Here is a 21,537-nt window from a genome sequence, read left to right on the forward strand (position 1 = left end):
AGTGGGTGGGGAATCTTTTGTGGTGGGAATAGGCACATGGATTTAGCATCCTCCCTTGTGTGATCTTGTATACATTTTTCAGTTGCCCCAGTCCTGTAAAGAGATTCAGGAATTCATGTCGATGCTTGAAGCCATGCCTTGTTGGATGACCTAGTCAACTTTTTGTAGAAGGTTAATTGTGACACAGACTTTGTAGCTTGGAGGTTGTGGACCAGAAGCGGTCTCTCAGGTTATTTTATCCTGGTGCCTCAGGTGTCACCTTTCACCAGGAGCTTTATGTTTCCTGCTCTGTATGGGCGTGTCAAGGTATCAGCTGTTGGGTCATCAACCATGGTTCTCTGGGGAAGCACGGTGGCACAGTTGTTAGCTCTGCCGCCTCACGGCACCGAGGTCCCAGGTTCGATCCCGGCTCTGGGTCACTGTCCGTGTGGAGTTTATACATTCTCCCCGTGTTTGCGTGGGTTTCGCCAAAAAAGATGTGCAGGGTAGGTGGATTGGACACGCTAAATTGCCCCTTAATTGGAAAAATTGAATTGGCACTCTAAATTTATATTTTTAAAAAACATGGTTCTCTGTCCAATTCTGTTACATTGAAAGCATTGGACTGAAATTGCAGTACTTTCTTAAAAATTCACTTATGTGGGCATCACTTATTGTACATCTCTGAGTCAACCACATTGCAGTGGATCTGGGCTCACATATTGGCCAGATCAGGTAAGGATGACAAATTTCCTTCCTTAATGGATATTATTCAACCAGATGGGCTTTTACAATAATTGACAAAGTTCCATGGCCATCATTAGACTTCTTAAATTCTAGATTTTTATTAATTTCAAATTTCACAATCTGCCATGGTGGGATTCAAATCCATGGTCACCCTGGGCTTCCGTATTCCGAGTCCAGCAATACTACTACACCACAACAACCCTGTGGGGAGCGCATTAGCATGGTCACTCTGCTGGTCGGTTAGGCTATAGCCTCCCTTGGCATGGAGTGTCCCTGTTTCGGTGCTATTTAACTAAGCGGATTGTGAAGTTTCCTTTGTACCGCGGTTTACTTTCTCAAAATGGACCTGTACTGCACACAACAGTTCACAATCTGTGTAGCATTCTCAAGGATTAGATCGTCCTTCAATTGCAGCATGTCTGAGTCTGTGTCACCAACGACTACAACTATTCTATCTCTGATAAATTCATATTTTAGGTCTCTGTACTAACAGCCTTCAGACATATGGATAGTTAATGAGTGAATTGACAGATTGGCCTTACTGCTGGACACGTTTATTAAGTTTAGCCCCTTCGAGGATTTTGCTACTTCTTAGATTAAAATAAACATGGAATATTTTTAGTACTTCTTCAAATTTAACAGATGATCCATTGATTCCTTGTCTAGCAGTAATGCTGTTTGCTGTCAGGCCTACCAAGTAAAGCAGTGTGTTAACCTTTTGTCTTTTTACCAAAGCCTTGAACAATAATTTACCTAAGGAATCTTTTTCTCAAAAGTGCCCAGTTATGTGATTGATCTGGGTTTTGGGCGCAGTCCAAACTGATCTGGAAGAGTGGATTTATGGTCCATGGTTAAAAAACAATCGAAGTGTAAGTTCAGCTTTAAGAATGTCCTTCAATTCAAATTGGCATCATCATTCATTTGAAGACAAAAGGTTCATCCATGTCTGCTGGTTTTGGTGGGCTCCTGTTGCAATGGTGCCTTGAAAATATTTTAAACTTTGCCTGCTCGGATTGATTGGATGCAGACTTCGCCGTTTCATTGCTATGCTTTAGGGTCAGGAAAGCGTCGAATCCTGGCGTTTGCTGATCGTTAAAGCTGGTTCTATAGTCATGCGTCTTCCAAATTCATTAATTATTGTTTTCTTTTCGAACTCTAATACCCCGTGCTCAGGCGTCAACTCAGGAATCTGGTTTACCCGACAGTTTTTAAACGGCAACTTCTAAACACTGAACTATTTTAAAGTTTCTTAGGACTTGCTGTATCCTTCAACTGAAAAGTTTTAGTTCACCCCTGTTAGGTCTGCTGACTTTGCACTCTGCTAATGGAAGCTAGACCTCCAAAAAATCCAATTGAGTCTTCTGTTGCAGAAAGGAATTGAAATGTTCTGCCTATCGCTTCCAAGCCTTTCTTTGGAGCTTTTCCCTGGTGAGTTTCCTCTGGGCTTCTGCTTCTCAAGGTTTTCTTTAGATCAGAAGTCATCTTCAAATTTTTCTTTAGTCTTGCTGTTTTTAGTTTTTCTCTACATTTTTGAGAGGCTTTTGGTTTTTCCATTCGCTGCCATCATGTTGGAGGGTGTTGGACACTTCATTAGATATCAAAGTCCTCGTAGTTTTTAGTAGGTTAATTGTAAGTATTTATTAACGACAAGAACAATGCACATGCATACACATAAGGTTCAAGCTAGGAGCTCTCTCTCACCATGCTTACTTGCACATATGATTCTGACTCAAATGGTGCAGGGTATGCATTCTCCTACATCACTGTGGGCGGTACTGTGCTCAGTCCCACATTAATCCTAAATATGCCAGACCCTTGTATACTACAATTATACAGCACGGTAGCATAATGGTTAGCACAATTGTTTCACAGCTCCACGGTCCCAGGTTCGATTCCCGGCTTGGGTCACTGTCTGTGTGGAGTCTGCACGTCCTCCCCGTGTGTGCGTGGGTTCCCTCCGGGTGCTCCGGTCTCCTCCCACAGTCTAAAGATGTGCAGGTTAGGTGGATTGGCCATGCTAAATTGCCCGTGACCTTAGAAGAGATATTAAAATGGAAAATTCTGGATATTGAAACAATGGTTGCCACAGACAGAACCACCCAAAGCCCCTTAGAAACACAGTATGCATGAAGTATTTCAAGCCAACTGCAGCCACTGTGGAAAGATTGCAAGGAAGGTTTCAGAAGTGGAAACAGATTGAAAGCTGAGTTCTCTCCCTCTCTTTGGAACAAGTGCATTACCCAGTTCGGAAGTTCAGGTTTACTTGAAATTCACCAGCAAACCGGAATCTCATAATAATTCCAACATCCTCTACATCTGATTGCACCCATGAAACCAGCTAATCCAAATTTGCTGCAACATTTAGAAATCTACACTCCACGGACAATTGAAAGACACTTAATCAAATATTATTCTAACTTTTTTCAGAAACCCATCTGTGCATGATGCTGCATTTTTATTATTTCTTTCCCTCTGGTTTAGTGTTTGACAAATTTAGGGGGCGATTCTCCCATTTTGAACCTAAGTGTTCGCGACGTCGTGAATGCCGTCTCGTTTCACGACGGTGCGAAATGGGCACGGGGACAACCGATTCTGACCTGAACAGCGCTGGAGCGGTTCACGCCGCTCTAGCCTCTTTTCCCAGCGGCAAATGGGTGCCGCGCCAACCCGTGCTTGCGCAGTTGGGCAACTGGCATGCGCAGGGGACCTCTTCAGCGCCGCACATGAAAGTAGGCCTGGGAGGGGGGAGATGCCGGCTTGCCGATCGGTGGGCCATGATTGCGGGCCAGACCCCATTGGAGGCTCCCCCGGGGACGGAACCCCCTCCCCCCGCACCTCCCCCCCACAGGTCACCCCCCGACCCTTCGTGCAGAGTTCCCGCCGGCAGTGACCAGGGGTGAACGGCGCCGACAGGACTCTGTCGTATCCACGTGGCCATTCGGCCCATCTGGGCTGGAGAATCGGCGGCTCTGCCAATTCCAGTGGTCCGTGGTCGGCGCCGCGTCAAACGCGCCGGCGCAAATGGCGGCGATTCTCTGCACCTCGGAGAATCGCGCACTGCCGTCGGGGCATCGTGGCGCATTTGCGGCGATTCTCCGGCCCGGTGCGGAATTCGGAGAATCGCCCCCTTAGTCTTTCTTCACCTGAAGTTAACCTTGATTGATTGGCTCCTTATTGCCTATATCTTAAGCAGTTAAATACATTTGGATTTGGAAAAGGCATATTCTCATGAAAAAGAAACCTAAACCTTTCTTGTGACCAACTGAGGCTAAATAGAAGAGAGCAAGTTTACCCCTTCTCACCTGATAGATGGGCCATGCATGTGTTACCAATTACTTGAAATCCTTAATCACCCAAATGGATAGAGAAGGAGATGCCAAAATACACGTGACACTTCCAGTAAAGAATGATGACAAATCACAGCCTGACCATCTGCACTTAAATTGTGTAACTGAGAAAATGGAATAGAACACCCGTATGCTGCAAGATGTCATGAAGTGCATCGTAGCAACAGCGCATTTGAAGTGACCTAATATATATGCCCGATTGTGGTGTGAGCTATACCCTCAGACAAAATAACTAGCCATGATCAAGCTTAACCCTGGGTGGCCAGTTTTAACACTTCCCTAAGTTATTGCCAGCTATATGAAATACAAGTGAAAATGATTTCATCATGCAGGGGAGATGCAGACACAGTTAGACAAAGAGATGCTGAAACGCACATGGAGGGCTCATTCACAAAACACTGAATTCAATGATCGTACAGATCTATTCAAAACTTACAACAGTGCCACCAGACTCACCCCCCCCCCCCCCCCCCCCAGCTACAACACAGAGATTAAAGTTCACCAAATGGCAGTGTCGCCAATGTCGTATCAGCTATCCACTCTCATTTTGTCCTCTACTCCTTCTGTCAACGTTGCCCATCATCCTTGGTCCACTGCCTCCAGTGTGTACCATGCAACGTCCAACTAATCTAGCTCGTCACCTACTCTTCCAACTCTATTCCTTGTCAATCCTCCACTCACCAGCCATCAGATTTGCATTCTTTAACTGTCCTCTCTCGTGACCCAACCAACCCTGTAATGTTTCCCCTGCATTGAGCCAAGAACCAGCTAATCGAATAAGGTAAGGGTTTATTTTGCCTCTATTGTCATTCAACATACTATATCATGTTAAAATTGACAATGACACAGAGACTTTCCAATCTGTAATTGATGCCCATCTGTATTCTATAGGGTACTTACATTTGGTATTCCAGTTCAGATTGTCACCCTCTGTAATTTGTAGAAGTTGGTTTACTGTATCCAAGACAACAGTCAATTTCTGTATCTGTGCATTGGCAGACAATGCAATTTCCTCCACATCAAGCTTGACATTTCCTAAATGTACTAATGGAAAAAGAAGAGAATAATAAAAGCTTTGATTGAAACAGTCAGAAGTCACCTCTTGTGCACATTTTTACAACCACATGAGGAGGGGTAAAATTGACCCTCCCCTCCCCCCACCAATTTCCCTTTCCAGGTCTGTGAGTTTAGAAGGATGAAAGACTTTTCTCAATATTTGTGTTTAACTATTTATGTACTGATTGCAAAGAAACAGGTTTGACAGACTTTCTTCACCTTTTAAACAAAAGGGGTCTGTTTTTATTGAGTTAAAACCCGCCCTGGTAAAAATTGCAAAATATTAAAAAAGGCAATCCCGCGCTTCTCGAACTTTTTCAAACATGTTATACTAGAGGTAGTTTTTTTTTCTTATCCAAATTAAAAGTTCAATACTGAAAAGTGAAACGAGAGTTTGCAGCTTATGAGTTCTTTTCTGGACACTGTGGCTGCGGATTTTCAGGTTCATTTAAATTCCAGGGGCTTGGTTGAACTGGGTGTAACTGCACTTGTTGGAGGCAGTTTCATTTTTTCACCCATAATCCTCCTTTTCCAGGTTTAATTTGTTTTCTCCTAAAGCTCTTCTCAATGGAAATTCACTATCTCTATGCTGGAATTTTGGACTGAGAGATACGGCTTATCTCCACTTCTGAATTTAGTAGCTGCATTAAAGAGATTGCAAAATGGTCACTCATCGCATGACCTTATCCTTTTTGAAGTGGACCTTGATGCCCTCAATCCATAAGAAAATTTCACAAAAGTGATCAATTTATGCTACCAGGCATCAAATGGCCTGTGGCAGCCATCTATGGTCAGTATATTGACCTTGAAAGATTATTTTCAAACAGTTTGGCATGTATTTGGTTAGCTGTTAAAAATACAGGTTGATCCAGTCACAATTCCCATCACCATGACAACAGATAGTTAAAGAGTATTGGTTGGCATTCCACCTGTTGTAGCCAGTGTTTGTTTCTGACCTAGAAAGGAGTTAGCACAGTGCCTTTCAGTTTGTGTGAGTGTCCAAGTAATATCAAGATTAATAACTTTGTGCATCAGCAAAATACTTATGTACTTCCAAAAATAAGTTTTCGTGATACTTTTCCCTGAGCCGAGAGATGCATGAGGCAGACAGAGCACATGCTGATGTCTGTTTCCATAGTTAGTTTTCCTGGAGCAATCGTTAGCCTGTCACCAGAGACTATAGTTTGAGGGGCACCACTGCATATGAAGCATCAGGAGACCGTCCCACCCTTACCGTCTGCCATAGGCATATTGGAATGATTTACAAGTCGATAATCAACATATTTGGCTTCATTCGAGTGGGACTCAAATCTGGAGCTCCTAGCTCAGAGGCAGAGGTGTTACCTCATTGTCCCACAAGACCTTCCCAAAGATGAGTTAGTGGATATCACGGAATATACAGTGCAGAAGGAGGCCATTTGGCCGATCGAGTCTGTACCGGCCGTTGGTGCACCCTACTTAAGCCCATACCTCCACCCTATCCCCGCAACCCCGTAATCCCACCTAACCTTTATTTTGGACACTAAGGGTTATTTAGCATGGCCGATCCACCTAACCTGCACATCTTTGGACTGTGAGAAGAAACCGGAACACCCGGAGGAAACCCTGGCAGACACAGGGAAAACGTGCAGACTCTGCACAGACAGTGACCCAAGCCGGGAATTGAACCTGGGACCCTGGAGCTGTGAAGCAACAGTGCAAACCACTGTGCTACATAGCCGCCCTTATTTTATCTTTTTTTACAAAGGCAGATATATTAAATTCTGTAACGCACAGTGTATGATTCTGCTGCTAAGGTATTGCTGTGACAGTCTAAGGATACAAGAGAGACGATTGTTCTGTATTTTTGAAGTCAATGCCTTTTTTATTTGTTTATGCAATTTGGGCATCATTGACTATGTCAGCCTTTATCTAGATTTCCCTTGAGGTGGTGGTAGTGAGCTGCTTTCTTGAACGTTTGCAGTCTGTGTGTTATAGGAACAGACATAGTGCTCCTCGCAAGGATGTTCCAGGATTTTGATCCAGTGACAATGAATTAGTGTAGTTGGAGCTGCGCTCATCCAGGCAAGTGGAGCGTATTCCATAACACTGTCTTATAAATGGTGGGAAGGTTTTCGGGAGACAGGAGGTGAGTTACTCTCCGCAACCTCTGACGTGCTCTTGTAACCACAGTATTTATATATGGCTGGTCCAGTTCAATTTCTGGTCAATGGTAACCCCCAAGATGTTGATAGTGGAGGATTCAGCAATGGCCATACCACTGAATGTCAAGGGCAGATCAGCCTGGCTTACTCTTTTGAAACGTTCACTGCTACAAACCTAAATGTTAGATGAGCAGGAGCTGAGGTGAATCAGATTTGAATTACTGTTAGGTCAGATAAATTTGAAGATTGTAAAATGTTCATTAGTTTTAGGTGTGGTCCTGAAGCAGGCAATATGAAGCCTGTGACTTTAATCAACATTGTTCTGTCCTCACTTATCCTTCACTCATGCACACTTATACAGAGAGGTCATTCGACAGAGTGCAGAGCCTTTACCTTTGTCCAGTAAGCCTTATACCAAACCTACGTTCTGATCACAACTTACCAATTGTTAAACTACTTGCATGTTAATTGTCTGCCCTACCATTTCCCAGCAATAGGGGCGGGCCAGTGACCCAGTGGTTAGCACTGCTGCCTACGGTGATGAGGACCCGGGTTCGATCCTGGCCCCTGGTCACTGTGTGTGTGGAGTTTGCACATTGTCCCCGCGTCTGCGTGGGTTTCACCCCCACAATCCAAAGATGTGCAGGATAGGTGGACTGGCCACACTAAATTGCCCTTTAAATGAAAAACAATAATTGGATACTCAAAAAAAAAACTTTTTTTAATTCCCAGTAATAAGTCTAGCCATGCAGATTTTTGCTGTTTGATGGAGAGTCAGGAAGCAATCTAAAATATACTCTAAAAATCATTCTCCATTTTGACCACATGCAATCCCTCTATTCCTGCCCATACTGGGATCGTAGCAAATGTGCTCTGATGTTTGTGGCAGAAAGACAAACATAAAACAACATATACAGGACCAAGAACTAGAAATGGAGTACAATATTGCAGACATGTTTACCGAGCAGGTGATGCAGCACTAATCCATCATAAAGGTCTTCCTCCAGTGATTGGACAACAATATGATCCTGCTTCAATGTTGCATTGATCCAGTCAATGAGAAACTGAGAAAAGGAGTAAGAAGCTGGGTCAGCAGCTCATAATGGAATAAATATCTGTGGTTTACCAAAAAAAAAATCAGATATTTGCAATGCAATTCCCATCTGCAAATTTTATTTTCTGTTGTCAACATTTTCAATTATAAAATACCAATTTAACATTTATATGAAAAAAAACCATCTCTGTGTAAACTAGCTCTTTTGAATGTTGAATTAAAGGCAAAAAGGTAAAGTCGCCATAATCCCAGATGACCATAAACTGCTTTCCCGTTTGAGGGGGAAAGCTGACTGGTGGTGATTTAACCTGAGGATCACCACACCGCAGGTGAGGGGCAAGGTTGAGAAGGCGGGGCCTTCTTGAATAACTTCAGTCAGTGTGGGAATTACAGAGTGGACACTATGTAGGAGCGTACTATCTGTTCATACAAAATGTTCATAATGTATTTTCAAGGGTAGCACAGTGGCGCAGTGGTTAGCACTGCTGCCTCATGGCGCCGAGGTCCCAGGTTCAATCCCGGCTCTGGGTCACGGTCCGTGTGGAGTTTTCTCATTCTCCCCGTGTTTGGGTAGGTTTCACCCCCACAACCCAAAGATGTGCCGGGTAGGTGAATTGGCCACGTTAAATTTCCCCTTAATTGGAAAAAATGAATTGGGTGCTCTAAATTTACTTTTTAAAATGTATTTTCATATTTCCAATTCCTCATAACAGATAGCATCCTAGTCATTCTGTACTGTATCCTCTATCATCTCAGCAACCTCCCTGTAATTTGGAGTCTAAATATGCTGTACAGTACCCAATCCACAATTAATTCTCAACCAAATGGCATAAGAACAACAAGAATATTAAGACTAGAACTGGGGAATCATAGAATGGCTACAGTACAGAAAGAGACCATTCAGCCAGCCATGTCTATGCCATCTCTCTGTCAGAGCAACACACCTAATGTCACTTCCTGCCTTTTCCCTGAAATTATTTCTCTGCAGATAACTATCCAATTCTCTTTTGAAAGCCACAATTGAACCTCCTTCCACCACACTCTCAGGCAGTGCATTCCAGATCCTAACTACTTGTTTTCCCTCATGTTGCCTTTGATTTTATTTTTACACATTCACCGATGTCCTCTGGTTCTCACCCTTACAATAGGTGAAGGAGTCATTGCAGGGAGAAGGTGTGAATACGAATGGGAAATGGGTGGTATTCAGTGCGAAGAAATCACAGGCGTACACAGGAAGAGAGGAGCAAGGCCCAAGGCTGACTGCAAATGGGCTAGACCACAGAAATGTGTTGAGATAGGTGCTGAGGCATGGTGTGATTTGAAATTGTATGCCTAGGATCATGTTGAAGCGTGGGATGGGGAGGGAGGGTCCAACCCATGGGAACCAGAAGCAAATATACAATTTAACACTTTTTCTGTATAAAAAGTTTATTTTTAAATGCATCTGAAGGCTGCATTAGACGGAACCTGGTGTCACTGTGATTTTTAGGCTCTTACCAAGAATAGATAGGCCATTGCGATTTCAAAAAGTCAAGTAGACATTCCGTGGCAAAGGAGGTAGAAGCAAGTTAAATCAATAGATAAGCAACAGAAGTATATACTTTTTCTCCTCAAGATCGATAAAGGTCTACGGATCTATCTAGATCAAGCATTCTAGATCTATCTTGTGAGTGATCAAGATAAAGACACTTAGAAAAAGTTACATTTCTACCGTCATTAATTCTTCAAGTTTAGGACTCTTCAGTGAACTTGGCTGTATAATCTTTCTACTTTCACCTGGGAAAACAAAAGGGATTTTCAAACCAACAGTAAATCAATAACTAGAATTTCTTCTAAACATATTCTGAGCCAATGATAAATCACCATGTGTAAATGGAGGTTTCAGCATCAATTATAAAGCATACTTTAGGTTTAGGCCTGACCAACAGTTTACAGTTTTTTTGTACAATACAATCAGGGGCAGGATAGGACGTATATTTACAAACAATTGTTCCTGGTCCTGATTAGGCTGTGAACAAGCACCACCAGCACGATAAAGGAATTGCTCTCCAGCAGGATAATGGAAAGGTCACTGAGTGAAACACCCAGCTAAGTTGTAGCAGACCACTTGGAGTAACAGTCCAGCTAGATGTCATTCTCTGCAGAAGCCAGTGCAGGAGCCAAAATCAACATTTTCTAAATTGGAAATAAAATTTGTCTTGAGACATTGCAAATTTAAGAGTCAGACTTTCTAACATCAGTAGGTATGTTATTGAGTTATGCAGTTATCATGAAATAAGAGGCACCAGAAGTCTATAAGTCAAATATATACAAGTAAAAAGCAAGTTCAGGACTCATGTTGGATAGCACTTCACACAAAAGGATGTTGAGTACCTGGAATAGAAGTGGAAACAAACAACAAAAATATTCAGGAGGCAGTTAGATGCGACGATCAGACATTCTAATGGAGAGATACTGGACTGTGATGGCCTCCCTTATCCCTACCGTTGTGTTATGCTTCTTCATGTAGCATAAGCTGCTTCCTTGATGTATGCTCTGACAAAGGAAGGTACAGACTTGGAGATAGGTTTAACACATTTATTGAACAGTTAACAATTCTCCTACTTGAGTTCAACTCTCCTGCTAATCTTGCTATATTAACTCAGTCTAACTAACCAGTCTGCTCTAAGCCATGTGGTGGGTGTCATGCTTCTGATCTGCCCCTGTCCTCTCTAAGTGTCACCTGTGGAATGAGAAAGAGCATGTGTGTCCTGTCCTTTATTATGGGTTGCCCCCTTGTGGTAGTGTCTCTGGGTGTCTTGACTGCCCATTGGTCATGTCCTAGTCTATGTGTTCATTAGCTGTATGTCTGCATGTCATGATGTCTCTGGTGCTCCCTCTAGTGTTTACTTAGTCTTAGTATATATACATTAACCCCTTGTGTATTTACAGTGATGCATATCACCACACCTACTACTATCAAATTTAGCAATTACAACATTATGAAGACAGAGCTGGCTAAAGTGAGGGCATCTGCTCAGGACTGGAGAGAAACATGCAGTGGAAGGAGCCAGTTGTTGTGGTCCATATAGGTGCCAACAACATAAGCAGGACAAGGAAAGATTTGGATAGTCAGTATAAGGATTTAGGCACCAAATTAAGAAGCAGAATCTCAAAGATAATAATCTCTGGATTATTACTTGAGTCACATGCAAATTGGCAATGGAAGATTAGAGAAATGAATGCATGGCTCAAAGACTCTTGTAGCAGAAGTATGTTCCAGTTCGTGTGGCTCTGGCAACAGTACTGGGGAAAGTTGGTGCTCTACCGTTGGGATGGTCTACACCCAAACCAATGCAGGGACCAGTGTTCTAGTAAGTAGACATAATGCATGAGAGAAAGGTCCTGATATGGCAAATGATAAACAGACCATGACAGGGAGGGTCAGGAAGTACGCGTTTAGAGTAAATCAGCAGATAATGCTAGAGGTTACAAAAATAATAAAAGGACAAAACTAACGGCTCTGTATCTGAATGCACACAACAAAACAGAGGGACTGATAGCTGAAAGAGAAATAGGGTAAGCTTTTACAGAGTCATGGTTGCAGGATGACATAGGTGCATCAACGCCTGGTATGGCAAATGCCCGGTCCAAGATCCCAAGAAACTGCAGAATTTGGTGAACTCAGCCCAACGCATCACACAAGCTTGTCACCCTCACGTTGATTCTATGTACACCGCCCGCTGCCTCAGGAAGGCAGACAGCATTATCAGAGACCCCTCCCACCCAGGCATTGCCTTGTTCCAGACCTTTCCATCAGGCAGAAGGTACAGAGGTCTGAAGACCCGCACATCCAGACATAGGAATAGCTTCCCCACAGCTACAAGTCTCCTCAACGACTCCCCCTCAGACTGATCTGTTACCTGTAAGAACACTATTCACGACACCCTATGCTGCTCTTGCTCATGTGTTTGCTTTGTTTGGCCCCTTGTTCCGCACTGTAACCAATCACTGTTTGTCGATGGATCATTTGTCAATGTACTCTGTTGATTATTCTTTTTTGTCTACTATGTAAGTACTGTTTACGTTCCCTTGGCCACAGAAAAATACTTTTCACTGTACTCGGTACATGTGACAATAAAATCAAAATCAAGTTGAGACCCGGATATTGAAGGGTACATGACAGTTAGGAAGGACAGGAAGTCATGAAAAGATGTAGGGGTGGATCTGTCAATTAATGAGCGCAATAGAGACCAGTGACCCAAGTTCAGGAAATCAGGATGTAGAAATGGTTTGGGTGGAGATGAGAAATGCTAAAGACAACAAGTCACTTGTGAAAGTGTTGCATGGGTCCCCTAACTGTAACTACATGGCTGGATGGGGTACAAAAGACGAAATAATCGGGGTTTGTCAGAAAAGTCGAGCAATAATTATGGGGGATTTTAAGCAAATTACTGCGGATGCTGGAATCTGAAATGAAAGAGAAAATGCTAGAAAATCTCAGCAAATCGAGAAGGATCTGTAGGGAGAGAAAGGGGCTAATGTTTCGAGTCCCAATGACTCTTTGTCAAAGCTAACTGACAGACAAAGTGGGAAATATTTATACTGTGGGGTGAGAATGAAAGATGAGTCAAAGCCACAGAAACCCAGGGAAACCGGGTGCTAATGGCCACAGAAACCAAGGGGAAAGAGTGCTAATGGCAGTCCCCAGAGAGGACAAAAGATGTGAAAGGTCAAACAGCAGGGGAACTAACATCAGAGGATGAACTGTAGATGTTGGGGGGGGGGGGGGAGGAAAGGTGGATAAGATTGGGGGGGATATATATCTTAAGAAAGAAAGAACTGGTAAAAGACAGTTAAAATGAAATGAAAACAAATGGGTCGAGGTGGGGTAGAGCTGATCATCTGAAGTTGTTGAATTCGATGTTCAGGCCGGTAGGCTGTAGCGTGCCTAACCAGAAGATGAGATGTTGTTCCTCCAGTTCGCGTTGAGCTTCACTGGAACATTGCAGCAGGCCAAGAACAGACATGTGGGCATGGGAGCAGGGTCTTTTGTTAAAATGGCAAGCAACAGGAAGGTCAGGGTCCTGAACGCGCACAGATCGAAGACCACAGATCTTTTGTTTTCATTTTATTTTAACTGTCTTTTACCATTTCTTTCTTTCTTAATATATAATCCCCCCCCCCCCCCCCCCCCCCCCGACCAAGGCCCACTTACCCACCATATCCCCGTAATCCTAAAACCCCACCTAACTTTTTGGACACCACTTGCAATTTAGCATGACCAATCCACCTAACCTTCACATCTTTGGACTGTGGAAGGAAACTGCAGCACCTGGAGGAAACCCATGCAGACATGGGAGAAAGTGAAAACTGGTGCTGTGAGGCAGCAATGCTAACCACTGTGCTCCTGTGCCGCTCCTAGTCTTAGATCGAATGTGTGCAATCAGTTCTTCTGGAATACTGCTTGGAGATGATGCATCTCACGTCAGGAGTGATAACAGACTTGCATCAACTTGTTCTGCTCAAATTGTTTTTCCTGATATATAAACAGGAAATATTCTTGGACAATTTTCTAACCTGGCATTGTTTTGTAACCTACCACACTCCCAACAGAAAGACGTGTTGTTTAGGGAGACAGAGAAAACCTGGATGAAGAAGTATTTAAAAAAATGAACACAAGTACAAACCTGGAGCAATGTCAATTTCTGTAGATGGTTTAAGTTCTTCATATGCAGTGATAACATTCGGAATGGAGGTATCCATTTCACCTTGCTTCTCCTGCAGATACAAATGCATACATATCTTTGCAAAACATCTCTCTGTAAAAGAATATCTACAAGATTAACGTGTTGGAATAAAGAACAGGGTTCGATTTATCAGACATCATTAAGTACCTGCTTTGGGGTTGCACATTTGTTTTGTCTAGTGGCCAAGTTCAAGGCAAATAACAATATTGGGTAATACAAATCCTGCAGCCTAAGGTATTCACTTGACATTTATGGGACTTGTCACATGAAAGATTGCTGACACTGATTTTACTTCTTTCACCCCACCCTCACAGGATCTGTCTTAGTTGATGAGGCAAGTATACAATTTATAAAAACAAAAAATGCTGGACATATTCAGGAGCAGTGGCTTCCACCATCTGCAGGATTTATCTTTTGTATTAGGCAAGTATATAAGGTCAGTTACAGAAACTTAAACAAGGAAATATTGCATTGTTATCTCAGAATTTATGCACTCAACGTAATTGTGCTCAATGATGTCCACTAAACAATTAACGGTGCAATGTAAACTGTTGTGCATTTATTGATCGTTTGTAGAAATAGCAAATGGTACAACAATGACCATCTATGACCACCTAATTCCATCTCTATAACTGTCTACCTCCATTTGCCTTAGCCCACATGCTGGTGAAACACTTATCCTTGTCTTGTCATTTCCAGGATAAGTTATCGTGATGAAGGGTGACTCGGATATCCGTTCTCCATGTACACACTCAGTTCATCCAAAACACTGTTGCCTGTAAAATATCCTGCACAAAATCCTGTTTCCACATCACTCCTTGCTAAGCTGCTTTGCCTCCTGGTCTTTAAAATCTACAACATTTACCCCCACCCCCACCAAAGCATACTGCTCCTCTGACAATGGCTTTCTCGTGCATCACTTCCTCCCTTCACTGAAGTATGGGTGCCTGTGTCAACAGCAATGTTAGCCCATTACCAAGCTATTTCCTCCCTAAACCCCACAACCTCTGCACCTCTCTGTCCTTTAAGGCCCTCAAAAAAAACCATCTCTGGTCAAGCTTTTGGTCACCTACCTCATTACCTTCTTAACTCAATAGTTTTAAATATGCCACAGAGATTTTTTCAAATTAATGGTACCATATAATTATAAGTTGTCATTGATTTGGAATGTAAAAATAATGGACCAGGACGTAGTGAAACTTTGTATTGGACATAAAAGCTCCCAATTATAGAATTTCATAGAAATTACAATGCAGAAGGAGGCCATTCAGCACATCGAGTCTGCACCGGCTCTTGGAAAGAGCACCCTACCCAAGGTCAACACCTCCACCCTATCCCATAACCCAGTAACCCCACCCAACACTAAGGGCAATTTTGGACACTAAGGGCAATTTATCATGGCCAATCCACCTAACCTGCACATCTTTGGACTGTGAGAGGAAACCGGAGCACCCGGAGGAAACCCACACACACACGGGGAGGATGTGCAGACTCCACACAGACTGTGACCCAAGCCGGAATCGAACCTAGGACCCTGGAGCTGTGAAGCGATTGTGCTATCCACAATGCTACCGTGCTGCCCTGCATCACTGCAATCCCTCCAATCACTGCATCACAAGTCTCAGCAATGCCATCTTAACGAAGAAAAAAGTTAATTTTTTTTCTTCAGGCAGGAGAAAATCAAATAAAGGTGTATTGTCTATGCTGCTTTAGCATATCTTACGGTCAATTTTTGATGTAAATTTTAATGACACGTGGCAACAGAAAATCAGGGGTGGGGTGAGAGAGTGCAAACACTAACTTGTTTCATTTGATGTATTTTACTATTTATATTGGTGAGATGGAAGTTATTGAACTATGGATGGCCTGGAACATTCACACTGTGAAAACAGAATTGTGTTTTAAAAGAGGAAGCGTTACACACGCAATGTAGTTGAAAGTACCGAAATGTAGGAAATGGAAGTATAGGCCCTTCATTTTCAGGTTTTACTGACATTACCAACTGGGCAATTTCTTAAAATCTCTTTTCGTGATTTTTCTGTTTGTGCCTTACAGAACACACACATAGTACGTAGAAGGCAAGATTTACCGACCACCCCGGGATCTACCAGTCTCGCCTTTGTCAGCGGGATTTCCCGTTGACAGCACCACACACCACCAGGAGACCCGTATGCTGGCATGGGGCCAGAATTTCCTGCCAGCGTGAACAGCTGGTAAATCCCGCCCAGAATACCTACAGTGCAGAAGGAAGCCATTCAGCCCATTGAGTCTGGACAGGTTCTCCGAAGGAACACCCAACCTGGGCCCACTCCCCCACCCTATCCCCGTAACCACACACATTGATCATGGCCAATCCACCTAGCCTGGACAGTGGAAGGAAACCCAAGCACCCGGAGGAAACCCACGCAGACACGGGGAGTGCGTTCAAACTCGAACCCAGGTCCCTGGTGCTATGAGTCAGCAATGTTAACCACTGTGCCACCCGTTGGCATTATTTGTCATGTTAACTCTTTTCCATCTCAACTAAGAAAATAAAAATATTTACATAAATTTAAAATGAAGATTAAGAAATGCGTTAACCTTTGTTTTATAGCAGAAATATATAAAAATAAAGCGAAATAAAAGATGAGCATTTTTCCTAATTCTGACTCTGCACCTCCTCCTTCCCACATTTCAACCAGTAAACGACATTTGTTGATTAAATGTGCTTTTTAACAATGCTGCCGAATGACAGGTGTCTATACTAAATTCTCAGTGACACTCAAATACAAGCAGCTTGACAGAATGCTGGCACTGCCGATACTGCGCCGATATTCCAACAAATTCTACAACAGGACTCAGCTACACTCTGCAAACAAGACTAACATGTGTAACATAAAGGAATTTTACAATAATGTTGGCAAATCAAAGAAAACGCACATAAAAGGAACACATGGACACAGATAACTTGAGCTGGATTTTAAAATAGCATACAACAGAGTTCGCCAAATGCATTGAACACAGTACATAGCATTTCTAAAAACTTACCACCATTGGTCTAAATTTTGGGTTGTGAAATCTTTTTTTCAAAACCTTTTCCTGCAATTCAGCACCGGGTAAAATTACGAGTCATCTTCACTGAGTATCTGCATGAGCCATTGTGGAAAATGAAGCACAGCTTGATTACCAGCAGCTTCTAACTATATATGTCGCAAATTGGACTTTGCGGCAAGATGATAATTAATTGTTACTTTTGTTTGCTTCTTGCATAGAATTTTGGGGAGCAAATGGTCATAATTGTAGACTCGAGTGCTTCAAAGCTATAAAAAATCAGAAGCATTAGCAAAGCTGTTATTTTTCTAACTTCATCGGAACTTCCTCCTTGTCTTTGTGGTTTTAACTGGAAGTCATATGGAAATCTACAATGCTGAGTAACGGAAATGATGTCTTGGTAGATATGCTTTGGGCCACCTCCTATTTAACCGTTGTTACAGAGAGAGCTGTAACCGTCAGCTACATGTTGAGTGTTGGGGGTGAAGCAAACATGGTATTTCAAATGGGCCCGAAATACCCGGACAAGTGACACTGGCTGACTGGGTTTTTACACAGTTCTAAACTCGATGATATTTGGGTGAATTAAATTCATCCTAGTGGAGGGAAGATTTAAAATGGAGGTTTATTCAAATGTCCATGTGCTCTTATACAGGTTACAATGAATTGAATTCCTGATATTATGAATTTAATCACCTTGGCTTTATTTATGAATTTGGATGGATCTATTCATTTAAAACAAACAGCAGTGTATTGCTCCAAGACACTGATCAGGGAAGTTGCTTTGACTGGGTGTGGTAGCACCCACAATTTATAGATCATGGTCATAATTCTTATCTTTTCCTTTGTTAAACTGGTCTAAATTGAGCCTGCTCCACCATTCAATGGACTTATCGCTGATCCTCTATCTCAACACCATACTCCTACCCTCTCCCCATACATCTTGGTACCTTTCATGTTGAAAAATTATTTCCTTCTTTGTCTCTTTTTGGAAGTATGGGAAAAACAGTTTCCTTGTTTACAAGATTTCCCATGCAGCCCTGGTCGTAGGCCTACTGGGAAATATGGCCAAGTTAAAAGGGACACTGTAAGTAGATGGGTATTCGTAAAGGGACCAGCAGAGGGAAGATAGCACAAAGCATGATGGTTAAAAAAGGCTAACCCTGTATCAGCTGAAGCAGCATAAACATTGGGGGTCTTCAGTGAAGAACAGGATCTATCATGAGGGAGTGAGCACAGGAGCTGATTGGACAATGGCTGAGGCTATGAGGTAGTGATTGAACACAGGCTCCTGTGCGGTGTGCTTCTGAGAAGAAATACGACCCCCGAGTGAATCATGACTCTTCGTGCCCAGAAAATACATTGATTGATTAGTTCTGTCCTGTGAGCACATGACTAGAAGCGTGCGATCAATGCCAATGAGATCTGTATAAGGAGGAGAGACAAAGAGATTTCATCAGCAGAACCTCAAGGGACAATGTCACAGAAGAGAGATGCCTCAAGTCTCCAGCTTTAAGTCCGTGGTAGTCCCCACTAGCTGTACTAGCTGTATTAGATGTATTATGGTAAGATACATATAATAGAGGTACATGGGTAAATCCCTGCCTGCTGGCTCTGCCCAGTAGGCAGTGTATACATGTGTGTGCTCGCTGGTGCTGCAGCCATTCTGGTAGCAGCTACAGTAGGCCACAATATCTTTGCTCAATAAAGCCTCGATTATTCCACTACTCTCGTCTTTGTGATAATTGATAGTGCATCAAAGTCAGAGTCCGATTCCCACTTGTGCCTGGCCAAGTGCAATTGGGTAGTGACGTCCTCCACAAATCAAGTGTGCCCTGCTCAGCTCATCAGTGCAGGAAGTGAGGCCTCGACCAAGGCCAAAAAAAGGAGTCCCGTTTGATAGCGAGATTGTTAGCTGAGAAACATCCTGCTAGAGAGGCTCAAAATGGGACTCTGTATGTTAGATCCTCTCCTGTAGTAGTGCGATTGAGAAAGACAGACTCCGTGAGAAGGATGAGCATTGCTTACTGAGGAAGTTCATACTGTTACCCAATTAAAAGAGAAGGCAAACAATGTTGTGAAAATTTGTGGTTGGCCAGAAGATTGGGAAACCAGCCAGTGATGACGAGAGGGAAAATAGATAAGGATAAACTTGTATGAAAAAATGAAAGCATACAGCAAGAATATCAACAAACATATAAAAGGAAGAGCACCTTAGTAAATATTGGCACCCTCAGAAGACAAGACTGAGAAATTAATAATGGGAGACGAGGAATTTTTTTTTTTTTATTCGTTCAAGCAAGCTGTGCCATCATTTATTGCCCATCCCTAATTGCCTTTGAGGGGAAAGTTAAGAGTCAACCACATTGCTGTGGGCCTGGAGTCACATGTCAGCCAGACCAGGGTAAGGACGGCAGATTTCCTTCCCTGAAGGACAATAATGAACCAAATGGGTTTTTAGAGCAATCGACAATGGTTTCATGGTCATCATTAGACTTTTAATTCCAGATATTTGAGTAAGTTTAAATTACATCATCTGCCATAGTAGGATTTGAACCAGATCATTGTCCTGGGTCTCTGGATTACTAGTCCAGTGACAATACCACTATGCCATCGCCTCCCTGACATGTGTACAATCTGTCATCCTCACAGTTGACTGTATCCCAATAATATAAAATAAGGAAAGCCCAGATTGCAAATGCCTGACAAATAGTACAACAGAGTCCAGGGCATGTCTCTGCCAAGGACATGACTTTAGCACAAGCACTGACACAAGGGGCAAAATTCTCCGACCCCCCGCGGAATCGCCCAGGGCCGGCGTAAATCCTGCCCCCGCTGGGGCCGGAATTCTCCGCCACCTGGGAATTGGCGGGAGCGGGAATTACGCCCTGCCAATCGGCGTGCCTCCGCGGCTATTCTCCGGCCTGCGATGAGCCGAGGTCCCGCCGCTGTCAGGCCTCTCCCGCCGATGTGGTTTAAACCACCTCTGTGCCGGCAGGATTGGCGGCGCGAGTGGCCCCACAGGGTCCTGGGGGGGGGGGGGGGGGGGGCGGGGTGATTGGACCCAGGGAGTTGCCCCCACGGTGGCCTGGCCCGCGATCGGGGCCCACTGATCGGCGGGCGGGCCAGTGCAGTGGGGGCACTCTTTTTCTTCCGCCGCCGCCACGGCCTCCACCGCGCATGCATCGGTGGTGACGTCAGCGGCCGCATGCGCGGACTCACGCCGACCGGGGAAGGCCTTTCAGCCAGCCCCGACGCCGATCGGCGTAGCACCAAAGGCCATTGGCGCCAGTTTTGGCGCCAGTCGGCGGAGCGGGAGCCACTCAGGCGCGGGCCTAGCCCCTAAAGGTGCGGAGAAGTCCGCACCTTTTGGGGAGGCCCGACACCGGAGTGGTTGGCGCCACTCCGCTACACCGGGACCCCCCCCGCCCCGCCGGGTAGGGGATATATGTTATATATGCCATGGCCCACCTAAAGGTTAAACAGGATGACCTTGTTGGAACCAACAATTCTACGGACACGTGCTTGTAGGATTAGAATAGCGGTTTTAATATACTTACAACAGAGCCAGCCTGTTAGCCGTTGAACTTTCGGTGAATTGGCCGGCTGACCCTGTGGCACTGATCTTTATACAGCAGCTCCCAGGGGAGGAGTCCTGGGCGGAGCCAAGGGAGAAGCCCAGTACAACTCTCGAGCATTCCCAGAGCTACTCCCCCTGGTGGTTAGGTAGTGCAACTGCACTTACAATATAGACACATGTATATACAGATTATAATCCGGTGTGAATCACATTCACCACATTCATCCCCTGTGAAAAAAATCGAGTCCAGCGGGGGTGGTGGCTCACAGAGTTAGTCTGTCCGGTGGACGAATTGTTCTTTTCGATCTGCGGAGCACCGGGGTTGCAGCCTCTTGCGGTGGCTTGGTGGGTGTTGAGAGCTGGGGTACGATGGCAGACTCCGGGGCGGGTCTCGTCCGAACTTTATACACCTCTGGCTCGACCGGAGACGGGCTGGTTCTGGCGCGTGGAACCGGTGGGGTGAGCTTGCGGAATCGGGGGGCGCGAGGGGGGGCAGCATAGGGAACGGGGTGAGGGGTTCCTCAGTTGGGGTGGTGGGGGGCTGGATCCAGCGGGTGCCAGGTCCCGAAGGGATACTGTGTCCTGGCGACCGTCCGGGAACTCCATGAATGCGTACTGGGGGTTGGAATGGAGGAGGCGCACCTTTTCAACAAGGGCGTCAGTTTTGTGCCCCCTGACGTGCTTCCTCAGGAGGACCGGGCCTGGTGTCCTCAGCCACACCGGAAGTGAGACTCCCGTGGTAGTGCCCCTAGAAAAAATGAAGAGTCGCTCGTGAGGGGTTTGATTTGTAGCTGTACAGAGGAGGGATCTGATAGCGTGGAGCGCGTCTGGACTTCTTGCCATTGGGAGACTTGGAGTTTTCTAGACCGGA

The 21,537-nt window shown here is 44.3% G+C and overlaps 1 protein-coding gene across 1 annotated transcript in view; it reads right to left on the reverse strand.

Annotated features, from left to right (window-relative positions):
* Window positions 1–17,433, reverse strand: part of parvg (parvin, gamma) — a 55,097-nt gene extending 37,664 nt beyond the window's left edge. Inside the window, exons 1-5 of the mRNA XM_038781154.1 lie at window positions 17,084–17,433; window positions 13,997–14,087; window positions 10,039–10,103; window positions 8,235–8,337; window positions 4,974–5,117 (exon numbers count right to left, since the gene is read on the reverse strand). Of these exons, the coding sequence (XP_038637082.1) occupies window positions 4,974–5,117; window positions 8,235–8,337; window positions 10,039–10,103; window positions 13,997–14,087; window positions 17,084–17,089 (409 nt within the window). The 5' untranslated portion in view covers window positions 17,090–17,433. The remainder of the gene's footprint in view (window positions 1–4,973; window positions 5,118–8,234; window positions 8,338–10,038; window positions 10,104–13,996; window positions 14,088–17,083) is intronic.
* Window positions 17,434–21,537: the final 4,104 nt, after the last annotated feature.

Source organism: Scyliorhinus canicula, chromosome 20 (genome assembly GCF_902713615.1).
Source record: "Scyliorhinus canicula chromosome 20, sScyCan1.1, whole genome shotgun sequence".
Classification (NCBI taxonomy): domain Eukaryota; kingdom Metazoa; phylum Chordata; class Chondrichthyes; order Carcharhiniformes; family Scyliorhinidae; genus Scyliorhinus; species Scyliorhinus canicula.